The 15,370-nt window shown below is 43.3% G+C and overlaps 1 protein-coding gene across 1 annotated transcript in view; it reads right to left on the reverse strand.

Annotated features, from left to right (window-relative positions):
- The window catches only part of LOC140896201 (galanin receptor type 1-like), a 34,806-nt gene extending 19,714 nt beyond the window's left edge, over positions 1-15,092 (reverse strand). Inside the window, exons 1-2 of the mRNA XM_073307578.1 lie at positions 14,391-15,092; positions 12,523-12,588 (exon numbers count right to left, since the gene is read on the reverse strand). Coding sequence (XP_073163679.1) covers positions 12,523-12,588; positions 14,391-15,092 — 768 coding nt within the window. The remainder of the gene's footprint in view (positions 1-12,522; positions 12,589-14,390) is intronic.
- Positions 15,093-15,370: the final 278 nt, after the last annotated feature.

The following is a 15,370-nucleotide window of genomic DNA, read 5'->3' on the forward strand; positions in this document are numbered from 1 at the left end:
CATGAAGCAAGCAGCTTTGTGCAGACAGCTTGAAACAAAATAGTAAAGTGAAAGCTGTTCATCTTTTAGAGTTGTTGCTTTTTTTTAAGACCAGGTTTGTAATAAATCTGCTTGTCGCTCTACCAGACCAATTAGTTATATAAGAGGGAAGGTAGTTTAATAAAAACTACAAGAAGTAATTCAATTTCTGTCAAGGCCTGTTGTGAAGTGTTCTTTGCAATACCTACTGTGCCAGTGGCTGACACTCTACATGTTTTAAATACATTTTGAAAGAACATGCAAGAATTGAGAACGCCTGAGAGAACTGCCTAGTAGAGACTGCTTATGAGGGGAAATGAAATGGCTGAATCAAACTGGGAAAGAAAATGACAATCCAATCCTGCTTGTGAAAAGAAGGGAGATGTGAGAGCACTTGCTGAGTGAAGAGTACCAAAATGAGAAAGTAAAAGGTGTCATACCACAAGACAGGACTCACACTGAAGAGTAAGTTTGATTTCATGTTAAGTACTAATAACATAAAAATGGGTGATCACTTTGTGACACTTTTTTTCAAGGTGCCCAGGACTGTATGTCACTGTTTCCGCGCCCCGCCCCCCCCCCCCCCCACACACATTGTGAGAGAGACACTTGCTGATGCTAACCTGGGTGTCAGCTCCCTGACACTTTCAGTCTGTTAGCCACCTAAACCATCTCCTCAGGGATCTGCTAGCCCTTCCTTTGCCTTGCAGGTTTACACTTGTTGTGCCCCAGTCCTCAGGCACCTCTGAAGTGTCCCCTGTAATATTCAGCCCCTGTCACTGGACACTCACAAGACCTATCAGGTTCGCTATTTCCAAGGGAATGGAACACACACCGTTTGATTGGTACAATTTGGGATCAGGTCCTTTTATCACATCAGAGCATTGACATACAGTTAGTGAGTTTATTATCAAAGGGTAAGAGATATTGAGTAGGGCTAATAGTGGCAACAGAAATAGTTACATCTGAAACAAAAGCAAAACACGCTTTTTAGAGTCTCAATTTAGCTTTGCCAGGCTAAAATCCTTGTCTAAAGTAGTTTCTTACCTAAAGCGATCTTCCAGCATCACAAACCCGCATGGCTGGGATCCACCATTCACGGGTACAAAAGCACTGTCCTTTTTGCTCCCTCAGTGATGGATAACCAAGAAGATGTACGCTGCAATCACACCACGACTTTCTATAGCAGCTACTGCTGCCACTCCGTGGTATGGCACACATTTTTAGAGTGAGACGTTACCACACTTGTGTGCCTCTCTGAGCATTTTACTGCTGTCTTTGCTATTTGCTACACCCTATCTTTGCTATTTGTTCCACTCTTCACACTACATGTAGTTTAATCAGTCACTGTTTGAAACTTCAGAATAACCAGCCTCATTCGGTCCTATGAGCCTTTTCAAATTGCCATGATAGCATGGCAAATGGAAGCCCTGTTGACAAAAGGTAAGAAAGCAGAGGAGAGAGGAGTAGGATAAAAAAGAGTATTGGCAAGGTGATTTGTGTATTTCCTCGGCACCTACTGAATAGCATCTGTTTACTCATGTTTCTGATTCAGCTTTCAAAGCTATGACTGATGAGTGGAGCAGTAAATTTAGGGTAAGGAGAAGAGACTCATGGTCAGAGTAAAAGAAAGAGTCTTTTAGCTTTTAAATGGTGGAACTATACCTCAAGTCAGAAACTTGTCCAGTCACTGTTACACTTGCCACCATAGTTCACTTTTGTAAGTAAGAAAGTTCCTGAATACCTAGACAGGACTGGCTATAAAAGCACTATTAGAACAAATACCTAATTCTAAGATAGAATGGATAATACAATGCAGTTAGCAGTATATTTCTAATAGTGGGAAAATAGCTTGCATCTGAAATGAGCAATTTAATGCAGCTATTAAAAGCTAATTATGAGGGGGAAAAGATCCCAAGGAGAATTATTCTAATATAGTTTCTGATCTTCCTTAGCTTCACTTTTGGAAAATTAAGCTAGTTTCTCATTACCGAGCAGTAGGTAAACAGAATTCCCAGAAAACTGGTTGTGTATATTACAGTACTTCTAGAGGATATGTTTACAAGTCATTTTATACTCAGCATTACATTTTCAAACCTGGCTGCAGTTGGTACCCCTTCAAATCTGCACAATTTCACACATAACAGAGGTAAAAGTCTACACAAGTAACTTACTAAGACTTGGATTGTCAACTGTTCGGGGCAGGGATCATGTACGTACAGCACCTAGCTACACTGGGTGAGTTTGCTACTGAATACAATATATGGAAAACCATATATATTATATATAATGGAAATAATAAGTGCTACATATAGTTAAATGAAAATGGTTATGATGATTATGTATTAAAGCCCCAACTCAACAATTTATTCACATAAAAGACTGGCAGAATCTCTGCAATAGCTTTAAATTATGTACTGGTGAGTCAGCAGCTGGTTTTGCTGTCTGAATCAGCAGAAATGCTGAGTTACAGGTCTAAAACTCAACTAGAATGTTGTTTTAAGCCTTCATAAACTTGGAGTTTCCACTATAACTATACCAGTGTCATCAAATGATGTATTGCTGTGTTAGCCCATCATTTAAAACTGAATCTGCTTTTGAACAAGTAGATCCACTGGAAGAGACCTGTGTTGGCAAGCACTGAATACCATGGACAATACTTGATAAATTTTATGCAATATTAAGGTGCAGGGACTGCTCATGAGTGATGGCGTTTCATAGCCAGGACACTAGCTTTTCAATACCCTGAACCTGTATCGACTATGGACCTGATCTTACACTCTTTACTGAGGCTCATTTTCCATGGAAATCAATGGAAGATTTACTTGAATAAGAATGGTAAAATAGGTCCCTAAATTCTGTTACCTTACCATCTGCTGGTTGTGCAGTGGTCTCTGAAGTAAATGATCCAGTTCCTTAGCAACAACCACCAACATTAACACCACCTGGAATACTTGTTTGCAGGACCCCATCATCCCAGAAGGTGGCACCTCCAAGTCAGTGTTGGGGCACCTCTGTGGGGTAGTGACACCTGCTCTGCCAGCACTTGTGGTGCCTATTGACAAAACATCAGGTGACTTGAAAAAACACATCTGATAAAGGGCTAGGGATTGACTATAGGAACACAAGAACAGCCATACTGGGTCAGACCAAAGGTCCATCTAGACCAGTATCCTGTCTTCCAACAGTGGCCAATGCCAGGTGTCCCAGAGGGAATGAACAGAATAGGTAATCATCAAGTTATCTGTCACTCATTCCCAGCTTCTGGCAAACAGAGGGTAGGGACACCATCCCTGCCCATCCTGGCTAATAGCCATTGATGGACCTATCTTCCATGAACTTATTTAGCTCTTTTTTGAACCCTGTTATAGTCTTGGCCTTCACAAAATCCTCTGGCAGGGAGTTCCACAGGTTGACTGTGCATTGTGTGAGAAAATACTTTCTTTTGTTTGTTTTAAACCTACTGCCTATTAATTTCATTTGGTGATCCCTAGATGGTGTGTTATGAGAAGGAGGAAATAACACTTTCTTTTTTACTTTCTCCACACCAGTCATGATTTTATAGTCCTCTATCATATCCCCTCTTAATTGTCTCTTTTCCAAACTGAAAAGTCCCAGTTTTATTAATCTCTCCTCATACAGAAGCCATTCCATATTCTTAATCATTTTTGTTATCCTTTTCTGAACCTTTTCCAATTCCAATATATCTTTTTTGAGATGGGGAGACCACATCTGCATGCAGCATTCAAGATGTGGGCATACCATGGATTTATATAGAGTCAATATGATATTTTCTATCTTATTCTCTATTCCTTTCTTAATGATTCCCGACACTGTGTTAGCTTTTTTGACTGCCGCTGCACATTGAGTGGATGATTTCAGAGAACTATCCGCAACTCCAAGATCTCTTTCTTGAGTGGTAACAGTTATTTTAGACCCCATCATTTTATACGTACAGTTGGGATGTTATTTTCCAAAGTGCATTACTTTCCATTTATCAACATTGAATTTCATCTGCCATTTTGTTGCCCAGTCACCCAGTTTTGTGAGATCCTTTTGTAGCTCTTCACAGTCTGTTTGGAACTTAACTGTCTTGAGTAGTTTTGTATCATCTGCAACTCTTCCCCAATAAATTATGTTCATTTATGCATCTGACAGTTTTGTTCTTTACTATAGTTTCAACCTGTTTACCCGGTACTGAAGTCAGGCTTACTGGCCTGTAATTGCCAGATCACCTCTGCAGCCCTTTTTAAAAATTGGTGTCACATTAGCTATCCTCCAGTCATTTGGTACAGAAGCTGATTTAAATGAGAGGTTACAAATTACAGTTAGTAGTTCTGCAATTTCACATTTGCGTTCCTTCAGAACACTTGGGTGAATACCATCTGGTTCTCGTGACTTATTACCGTTTAGTTTATCAATTTGTTCCAAAACCTCCTTTAATGACACCTCAATCTGGGACAGTTCCTCAGATTTATCACCTAAAAAGAATGGCTCAGGTTTGGGAAACTCCTTTACATCCTCAGCTGTGAAGACTGATGCAAAGAATTCATTTAGTTTCTCCACAATGGCCTTATCATCCTTGAATGCTCCTTTAGCATCTCAATTGTCCAGTGGCCCCACTGGTTGTTTAGCAGGCTTCCTGCTTCTGATGTACTTATACATTTTTTTTCTATTACTTTTTGGGTCTTTGGCTAGCTGTTCTTCAAATTCTTTTTTTGGCCTTCCTAATTATATTTTTACACTTCACTTGCCAGAGTTTATGTTCCTATTTTCCTCACTAGGATTCAACTTTCACTTTTAAAGGATGCCTTTTTTGTCTCTCACTGCTTCTTTTATTTTGTTGTTTAGCCACGGTGGCACTTTTTTGGTTTTATTACTATGTTTTTTAATTTGGGGTATACATTTAAGTTGAGGCTCTATTATGGTGTCTTTAAAAAGTTTCCATGCAGCTTACAAGGATTTCATTTTTGGCACTGAACCTTTTAGTTTCTGTTTAATTAACTTCCTCATTTTTGCATAGTCCCCCTTTCTGAAATTAAATGTGACAGTGTTGGGCTGCTGTGGTGTTTTCCCCACCACAGGGATGTTAAATTTAATGATATTAAACAAATGTTTGGAGAACTGCTTTTGCTGGATTCTAATACTGCCACAGTATTTATTGCTATAGCCGCAGCACTTTAGCTTAGGTCATTGTCTCTGTATTCTGATAATAGTAACTTGTAGTGAGCTAATAAATTGGACAATAATGCCTGCATTACTGGCTAGAGAAAGACAATATTGTGGTGGAAAGTATTAGAAGTACAAAGAGATGGAGGAACGTCTTGGAAAAGTACCTTAATTTGATTTTCTTATCATCTTGTATAAGCTACAGTGAACTGCCTTTAGTTATTCAAAATAGGTAACAAAATCATTGAGTTCCAGTGAGCTCCTCATAAAATTTTGGATCTGGTCCTGTCTCCTGTAGGTGGGCAATTCCACAAAGTAGCTGAGATACTCATGGGTAAATATTAAAGCATGGGTGAACAGTTCAGCAGAGATTAATTTGAGGCAGGGTTAAAATCATAGAATCATAGAATATCAGGGTTGGAAGGGACCTCAGGAGGTCATCTAGTCCAACACCCTGCTCAAAGCAGGACCAATCCCCAATTAAATCATCCCAGCCAGGGCTTTGTCAAGCCTGACCTTAAAAACTTCTAAGGAAGGAGATTCTACCACCTCCCTAGGTAACGCAATCCAGTGTTTCACCACCCTCCTAGTGAAAAAGTTTTTCCTAATATCCAACCTAAACCTCCCCCACTGCAACTTGAGACCATTACTCCTTATCCTCTCATCTTCTACCACTGAGAATAGTCTAGAACCATCCTCTTTGGAACCACCTCTCAGGTAGTTGAAAGCAGCTATCAAATCCCCCCTCATTCTTCCCTTCTGCAGACTAAACAATCCCAGTTCCCTCAGCCTCTCCTCATAAGTCATGTGTTCCAGACCCCTAATCATTTTTGTTGCCCTTCGCTGGACTCTCTCCAATTTATCCACATCCTTCTTCTAGTGTGGGGCCCAAAACTGGACACAGTACTCCAGATGAGGCCTCACCAATGTCGAATAGAGGGGAACAATCACGTCCCTCGATCTGCTCGCTATGCCCCTACTTATACATCCCAAAATGCCATTGGCCTTCTTGGCAACAAGGGCACACTGCTGACTCATATCCAGCTTCTCGTCCACTGTCACCCCTAGGTCCTTTTCTGCAGAACTGCTGCCTAGCCATTCGGTCCCTAGTCTGTAGCTGTGCATTGGGTTCTTCCGTTCTAAGTGCAGGGTCCTGCACTTATCCTTCTTGAACCTCATCAGATTTCTTTTGGCCCAATCCTCCAATTTGTCTAGGTCCCTCTGTATCCTATCCCTGCCCTCCAGCGTATCTACCACTCCTCCTAGTTTAGTATCATCCGCAAATTTGCTGAGAGTGCAATCCACACCATCCTCCAGATCATTTATGAAGATATTGGACTGACCCCTGGGGCACTCCACTTGACACCGGCTGCCAACTAGACATGGAGCCATTGATCACTACCCGTTGAGCCCGACAATTTAGCCAGCTTTCTACCCACCTTATAGTGCATTCATCCAACCCATACTTCCTTAACTTGCTGACAAGAATACTATGGGAGACCGTGTCAAAAGCTTTGCTAAAGTCAAGGAACAATACATCCACTGCTTTCCCTTCATCCACAGAACCAGTAATCTCATCAGAGAAGGCGATTAGATTAGTCAGGCATGACCTTCCCTTGGTGAATCCATGCTGACTGTTCCTGATCACTTTCCTCTCATGTAAGTGCTTCAGGATTGATTCTTTGAGGACCTGCTCCACGATTTTTCCGGGGACTGAGGTGAGGCTGACTGGCCTGTAGTTCCCGGGATCCTCCTTCTTCCCTTTTTTAAAGATTGGCACTACATTAGCCTTTTTCCAGTCACCTGGGACTTCCCCCGTTCGCCACGAGTTTTCAAAGATAATGGCCAATGGCTCTGCAATCACAGCCGCCAATCCCTTTAGCACTCTCGGATGCAACTCATCCGGCCCCATGGACTTGTGCACGTCCAGCTTTTCTAAATAGTCCCTAACCACCTCTTTCTCCACAGAGGGCTGGCCATCTACTCCCCATGTTGTGATGCCCAGCGCAGCAGTCTGGGAGCTGACCTTGTTCGTGAAGACAGAGGCAAAAAAAGCATTCAGTACATTAGCTTTTTCCACATCCTCTGTCACTAGGTTGCCTCCCTCATTCAGTAAGGGGCCCACACTTTCCTTGGCTTTCTTCTTGTTGCCAATATACCTGAAGAAACCCTTCTTGTTACTCTTGACATCTCTTGCTAGCTGCAGCTCCAGGTGCGATTTGGCCCTCCTGATTTCATTCCTACATGCCCGAGCAATATTTTTATACTCTTCCCTGGTCATATGTCTAACCTTCCACTTCTTGTAAGCTTCTTTTTTATGTTTAAGATCCGCTAGGATTTCACCGTTAAGCCAAGCTGGTCGCCTGCCATATTTACTATTCTTTCGACTCATCGGGATGGTTTGTCTCTGTAACCTCAACAGGGATTCCTTGAAATACAGCCAGCTCTCCTGGACTCCTTTCCCCTTCATGTTAGTCCCCCAGGGGATCCTACCCATCTGTTTCCTGAGGGAGTCGAAGTCTGCTTTCCTGAAGTCCAGGGTCCGTATCCTGCTGCTTACCTTTCTTCCCTGTGTCAGGATCCTGAACTCAACCAACTCATGGTCACTGCCTCCCAGATTCCCATCCACTTTTGCTTCCCCCACTAATTCTTCCCGGTTTGTGAGCAGCAGGTGAAGAAAAGCTCCCCCCCTAGTTGGCTCCTCTAGCACTTGCACCAGGAAATTGTCCCCTACGCTTTCCAAAAACTTCCTGGATTGTCTGTGCACCGCTGTATTGCTCTCCCAGCAGATATCAGGAAAATTAAAGTCACCCATGAGAACCAGGGCGTGCGATCCTAGTAGCTTCTGCAAGGTGCCGGAAGAAAGCCTCATCCACCTCATCCCCCTGGTCCGGTGGTCTATAGCAGACTCCCACCACTACATCACTCTTGTTGCTCACACTTCTAAACTTAATCCAGAGACACTCAGGTTTTTCTGCAGTTTCGTACCGGAGCTCTGAGCAGTCATACTGCTCCCTTACATACAGTGCTACTCCCCCACCTTTTCTGCCCTGCCTGTCCTTCCTGAACAGTTTATAACCATCCCTGACAGTACTCCAGTCATGTGAGTTATCCCACCAAGTCTCTGTTATTCCAATCACGTCATAATTCCTTGACATCACCGGGACCTCCAGTTCTCCCTGCTTGTTTCCAAGGCTTTGTGCTTTCGTATATAAGCACTTGAGATAACCTGCTGATTGCTCCTCGTTCTCAGTATGAGGCAGGAGCCCTCCCCTCAACGTTCCTGCCTGTGCTTCCTCCCGGTATCCCGCTTTCCCACTTACCTCAGGGCTTTGGTCTCCTTCCCCCGTTTAAAGTTTAAAGCCCTCCTCACTAGGTTAGCCAGCCTGCTCGCAAAGATGCTCTTCCCTCTCTTCGTAAGATGGAGCCTGTCTCTGCCCAGCACTCCTCCTTCATGGAACACCATCCATGGTCAAAGAATCCAAAGCCTTCTCTCCGACACCACCTGCGTAGCCATTCGTTGACTTCCACGATTCGATGGTCCCTACCCAGGCCTTTTCCTTCTACGGGGAGGATGGACGAGAACACCACTTGCACCTCAAACTCCTTTATCCTTCTTCCCAGAGCCACGTAGTCCGCAGTGATCCACTCAAGGTCATTCTTGGTAGTATCATTGGTGCCCACGTGGAGAAGCAGGAAGGGGTAGCGATCCGAGGGTTTGATGAGTCTCGGCAGTCTCTCCGTCCGGTTAGGTAAGATCAATAAAGGATTCACTACTGGGAGCACACACAGATCCAAAAATGGTGTAGATAGTGGACTTTAGATTAGCTCCAGAATCACTGTACAGAATAATTTCACATATTCTGCTCCACACAATGGAATATTATGTAGTAAGTGCAGGTTGAACAATGGTTCAATCTTGCCTCTGAATTGCCTGATTTTTGTTGCCTGAGACACTTAAACATGATTGCTGTATTCCTAACATCAACTTTCCGCCTGATGAATCCCAGAGTTTAACTTAATGCACATAATACAGAGAAATCAGGTCACCTACACCACTGCACTGCAACCACCTCCTGGGTTAGACAGTTTAGGGCAGGAAGCTATTCAATTGACGTGGCAGGGATATTTTCATGATAAAACAGCATGTAGCTATCCAAATGAGCTTTTGGCCAAGACATACAGGTTAATGCAGGGGTGGGCAAACTATGGCCCGGGGGCTACATCCGGCCCTTCAGAGGTTTTAATCCAACCCTCAGGCTCCAGCCAGGGAGTGGGGTTGAGGGCTTGCCCCGCTCAGTGCATGCCAGGGCTTCGCATGGCTCCCGGAAGCAGTGCCATGTTCCTCCTCCGCATAGGGGCAGCCAGGAGGATCTGCACACTGCCCCCACAGCTCCAATTGGCTGGCAACTTGCTGGCAAATGGGAGCTGCAGGGGCGGCGCCTGCAGCCGGGGCAGCACACAGAGCCTCCTGGCTATGCTTCTGCATAGGAGCCGGAGCAGGGACATGCCATTGCTTCTGAGAGCTGTTTGAGGTAAGCACTGCATGGAGCCTGCACCCATGACCCCTCCTGAACCCCAACCCTCTGCCCCAGCCCTGAACCCCCTCCCGCCCTCCATACCCCTCTGATTGCACATTCTTTTTCAGAAAATATTTCAGTGACATCTGTTTGTTTTTAAGGGTTGTCCATCCATAAAGAAATCCTTCCACTTATTATAGAGATTTTTGCCCCAATATCTAAAATCTTCCTTATTCAACATGGCTTTGAAAGCTCTATTTTTTATTTATTATTTATTTTATTTATTATATTTATTTTTGTTTGGTCAAGTACCTCACATATGCCCAACCAGTCAGTGCACTTTTAAGTAGTGGGCGATATTTCATTGGTGCCAGAATTTTGGGATAAGAGTCCAGCACACAATTATATGCGATTGGGTTTTGCCATTTTCTGTTCTATCTGTATTTGTGATGGATTTTCTCTGAGAAATCCATTCTTGTACCAGTCTAATGTGTGTCACCCTATAATATCTCTTGAAGTCTGATAGCACCAGGACATTCCCACCATTCTGTTTTGATTCTTGATTTCCAGTTTGACCACAGGAATCTTCGAATAGGTTTTTTAAAAAAATTCCTGACTAATTTTTGGGAAGTGTAAAGGGAACCATGGAAAAAAGAGACAAGACCCTGGGCAAGATATTCATTTAAAATACACAATTCTACCTGTAAAAGTCAATGGTAATGCCTACCTTTCAAGTCTTTTTAAATAATTTTCATTAATGACTCAATATTTAGTCCCCACCCCCACACTTATGGTGATTAAAATTACATATTTAGTCATTAAAGTATCATCCACTACTTTTCTGTGGGGATTTATCATTTATTGGGTATCTTCTGAAGCCCAGGAATAGTATCTGATCTGGAATAGTTTAGTCTGTGTCGATTCCTAACCAAAAGCTTTGATTATTTCTTGTGATACTAGCCAACTTTTATTTATATCTTGTATAACAAGCATAAGGATAATGAAATTTTGTTTTCTGTTCCCAGAACACTGATTGCCTGAATTTCTTCAATGTCCCTCAAATAATAAGAGTGATAAGGGACACCCTTGTCTTGTTTCTCTGTAGAATGGTATCAATGCAGCCTTTTTGATATTTCCCCACATATATGCTATAGGATTTTTTGTAGATTTCAATCCACTTCTGAAAGTGTTCCCCAAAATCATATTTCTAAACAAAAATGGGTGTTCTACCAAGTTAAAAGCCTTTTCTGCATCCATAGTTAGAGTGCAGGCTTCTTTATTAGCACTCTTGGAACCCTATACCACATAGGAATTTTCTATGTTATTTAAAGGGCTTCTTCCTTTTCTATAAAGGCAGTTTTGCTTTGGTGTACTAATTTAGGCATTATTGTCTCTAATCTGGATGCTAATATTTTAGTTAAAATAGTACTACCTATATTTAAAGAAATGGACCTGTAAAATGCTTGATCTGATAAGCCCTTATTTTGTTTAGGTATCAAAACTGTATCTGCTTGATAGAAGATATTTGGTAAGCACTCTGTTGCTCAGGAAGACTGAAATACATTTGCTAACAATGGAGTTACCCATGTTTTAAACATTTTATAGAATTCAACATGACTCTATCTGGTCCAGGATTTCCCCCCTGATTTTAGTAGTGAGACTACCATCTTTATTTTTTCCTGTGTTGTTGTGCCATGTAGTACTACTCTGTCATTATGTGTCAGTCTGGGCATTTTAAAATCCTGCAGTACATGCTCCCAGTTCTTCCATGTTTGCATATTTGCTAGTATTTCTCTCTCAGCAATATTCCACTAGCACTTTGTTAAGAACCCTTGTTTTTTGGAATATTCCATTTTTTGTCCTTAAGGCTGTTCTGGATTTTCTGTTGGAAATTGGTCTGACTAGTAGTCTGCCAGATTTGTTCCCTCATTCATAAAGCCTTTGGTCGGCAAATAAGAGAGCTGTCTGTTTTTCTTTCCTGTTATCAGTGCTTTTAAATCCTCTTTTTGCATTCTTCATCTCTTGGAGTAAATTTGCATTATTAGTCAAATAATATTGCTTCTGCCAACTAATAAATTGGCTCCTAAAAGTCTACCTGTTTTTGCTTATGTCTTTCTTTTCTTATGAGATAATGTGTCCCCTTATTCTGATTTAAAGGCCTCCCACGTAGTTTCCAGGGATATATCCTATAAGGAATTATTTTTAATATAATTATCAGTATGGGTTCCTGTGCTCCTCCAAGCAGAATGGATCTCCCACTCACTGCATCCTCAACTTTCTGACAGGAGAACGAAGCCTGTTTCCTGCTGCTGCAGCACCAATGAATTCAGAAGGAAAGAGAGGGACAGAGCCCTATCAGGTCTGCAACTCTGCTGCTCCTTGCAATCCTCTCCAGGAACCCCGGGGTAGGATGGGCCACGCATTCATTTCTCCTTTCAGCTTCCCAGCAAATTAAGAGAGCTTGACTCCTGCTACTGCCTGTTCACGGAATTCCAGGAAGGAGGGAGGCAAGTAAAGCCATAGTCTTGCACTGTGTATAGCCCAGCAGTGAGGCGGCTGAGCATCCCATTCACCTACATAAATGCTGACAGTGTCACTTCAGTGGGTGGAGCGCTGAACTTCTCTGCTCCTGCCCCTTCCACTCTTTTCTCACCTGTGCTCCTGGACTGCCCCCAGTCTAATCACAGGTATAGCATATAGAGCCATTAGTCAGTTTAAAGATCTGTCATATGCAGTACATTATATTCAGGATATGCTAGAAGTAAAGTTTATAATTAATTGCTTCCACAGACTTAAGGAAGTACTTTTATTTTACCTTTTTCTTTGATCTCTTTGACTTCTTGGAAATGTTCTTCACTTTTTTATGAAGATGATATAAAACCTAAAAAAAAAATAATAATAATTTAGCAGTAGACACCACATGCACAAATGCTATTACAGGCTGTGTGTGTTTGTCTATGGCCTTGCAGCTTGTAGAAACATTTAAGAATGAAAAGAACTGATTTGCGAAGATGTTAGAGTTCAACAAAAGTCTATTTCAATGCTTTGTTAAATACATTTTGAAATTTTCAGCTCCAGATTTTAACTCTTAAGGTTTCTTCTAAAAGCTTGTTTCCCGGGGAAAATTATGAAAAAAGCTAAGATTGGACAAGGAGTTGCTCATTATACATAAACAGCGTGATCCAAAGCTTGTTGAAGTCCATGGCAGCTTTGGTGGACTTTGGATCAGGTTAACTCAACTACATTTATAAGTCCCATAAAGATGTAACATGGTCAGTACCTCACTGTCAGTTCTGCATCCAGTCAGTATAGGGCACTTACTGCATAACTATGAACTGGGCACTCTGAAACTTGAATTTAAAGTTACTTATCTAGGTCTGGTCTACACTAGAAAATTAGGTCAGTTTCACTATGTCGGTCGGGGTGTGAAAAATCCACACCCCTGAGCTGCGTTGTTAGGCCGATTTAAGTCCCCATGCAGATAGTGCTAGGTCAATGGAAGAATTCATCCATTGACCTAGCTATTGCCTCTTGGAGCGGTGGATTACCTACCCTGAGGGGAGAACCCCTCTCGTTGGTGTAGGTAGAGTCTACACTGAACGGCTACGGCAGCTGTAGCATTTTAAGTGTAGACATACCTGTAGGTTCTGACTTCAAAGAGATGCAGGACTATAAAAAACAAAACAAACCAACAAACTATTAAGAAGATAATTTCTATTCAGTGCGCTAACAGAATTTAAATTAACCTTTAAAAACACAATTACAGCAGTGCTGTAACCAGGCAATTATTATACTCTGGCTATTGGAGCCAGGAGACTAATGTACCTAAATCAATTATTTATAAGAAAATCCATCTATTAAATGTCATTCGCATGCCATTTGCCAGTACACACACCATAAGCAATGAACTGGAAAGAAACCAGCATCAATTTAAGCTACCATAGGGGAAGCTAAGCTCTTTATTGAAAGATTGTATATTAGGGCTTTTTTTCCCTCACACACACAGGGACAGAGATTAGAGATTTCAGTATAAACACAGTAGAAGAGTTAAGGCCTCTTTCTAATGTAAATCCTATTACTGAAATTTCAAGCATACACTTTAAAAGATGATTTGTTATACTGGTAGAATATTCAGTTAATCTTAAAGGGACAGCAACTTAAGTCACTTTAATTGGAAGCATTACCTAATACTGTAGCTTAACGGTCTGAGAAAAAGTCTCTTAACAGTATTTCCCTTTTTTGTGGGTCTCGCCCAGCAACACAGGGAGGAACATTTTACAAAAGTAGGAAAACGATTGTAAAGCTACAAAAATCAGCATGGGAGTTGGGGTGGCTGGTAAGGGGTAAGTCTCTGTCAATCCTGGAGAAGGCATACATGGGGATTGTTTCAGTGCCCTCACCCATCAATCCTGGGGAGGGAATAGGCAAATAAATATTTGGAGATCTGTTATGTTACCCCAATTTTGCCCACTCCCCTCTTTTCACCCACTCCTACTCTGGTGTGGAATTGATAGCCTCAGCTTTAGGAAAGGAACAAGGAGTGGTGGGGGTTATTTCCATCCGTCGGGAATATGGGGAGGATAGATTGATCATGAGTCCTGGCGTAGGAAGTAAGGGAAACTGGCAATTTTGGAACCCCTTATAAGACCGCCACCTACCTCCCCCTCCTCTCCCTTCACCCACCTTGGCATAGCAGCAGGTAATGAGCACCAGGGGCAGCAGGTACCCCACCACCAGGATGGTCACCTTGTAGATTTGCTTGGCAGCTGAATCATCAGCCCACTGCTCCCAGCAGAAGGAGCTGTTGGGTGCCTGCTGGTGGCCACTCATGAGGGCCTGGTGCTGGGCCACAGGGATGGCAATGAGCAGTGACAGCAGCCAGATGATGCCCACGCCCAGGGAGGCGTTGCGTTTGCTGCGGATGCAGGGCGAGCGCTTGGCGTGCACCACGGCGATGTATCTGTCCACAGACATGGCCACCAGGGTGAAGATGCTGACGAGCATGGTGGCCATGGCCAGGTAGTGAACCCACTTGCAGAAGAAGGCGCCGAAGACCCACTCGGGCAGGGAGTAGATGGTGGCTTGGAAGGGGACGCAGAAGAGCAGGAATGAGAAATCTGCAATGCTCAGGTTGAGGATGAAGATGTTGGTGGCGCTGCGTGAAGGGCGCCCCCCAGATTGGATTCGCCCCAGCACCACTAACACCAGCGTGTTCCCCACCATGCCCAGCATGAAGATCAGCCCGAAGAGCACAGGCACAATCACGACCGCGGGGCCACCCCCCGACACTTGCAGCCAACACACTGGGGTGCCTGTCCAGTTAGCCCCGACGCCGCACTCAGTGCTGTTAGCCCCAGGAGACAGTACAGCCTCCTCCTCCTCCATGGAGCCAGGGTAGGTACAGGGGAGAGACTGGATCCTTGGGGGTGCCTGCTCGGGGCCACTCCCAGTGCCCACAGCGGTGGTCTGTCTGAGATATTTGGTGCTCAGTGGCCCTGCTTCAAAGAGCTCCCTCCTTCTGGGGTGTTTCTGCCTGGACTCTTTCTGCAGGGGGTGAAGAGAATGTAGGTTCCTCCAGTTGCAGGGTTTGGGCTCCTGGGGGGCTTCTTCTCTGGGGCTCTGTTCAGGCTCTCTGACCCCGCTCCTGGGTGCTGTTGACAGTG

Source organism: Lepidochelys kempii, chromosome 12, assembly GCF_965140265.1.
Source record: "Lepidochelys kempii isolate rLepKem1 chromosome 12, rLepKem1.hap2, whole genome shotgun sequence".
In the NCBI taxonomy this organism is placed as follows: Eukaryota; Metazoa; Chordata; order Testudines; family Cheloniidae; genus Lepidochelys; species Lepidochelys kempii.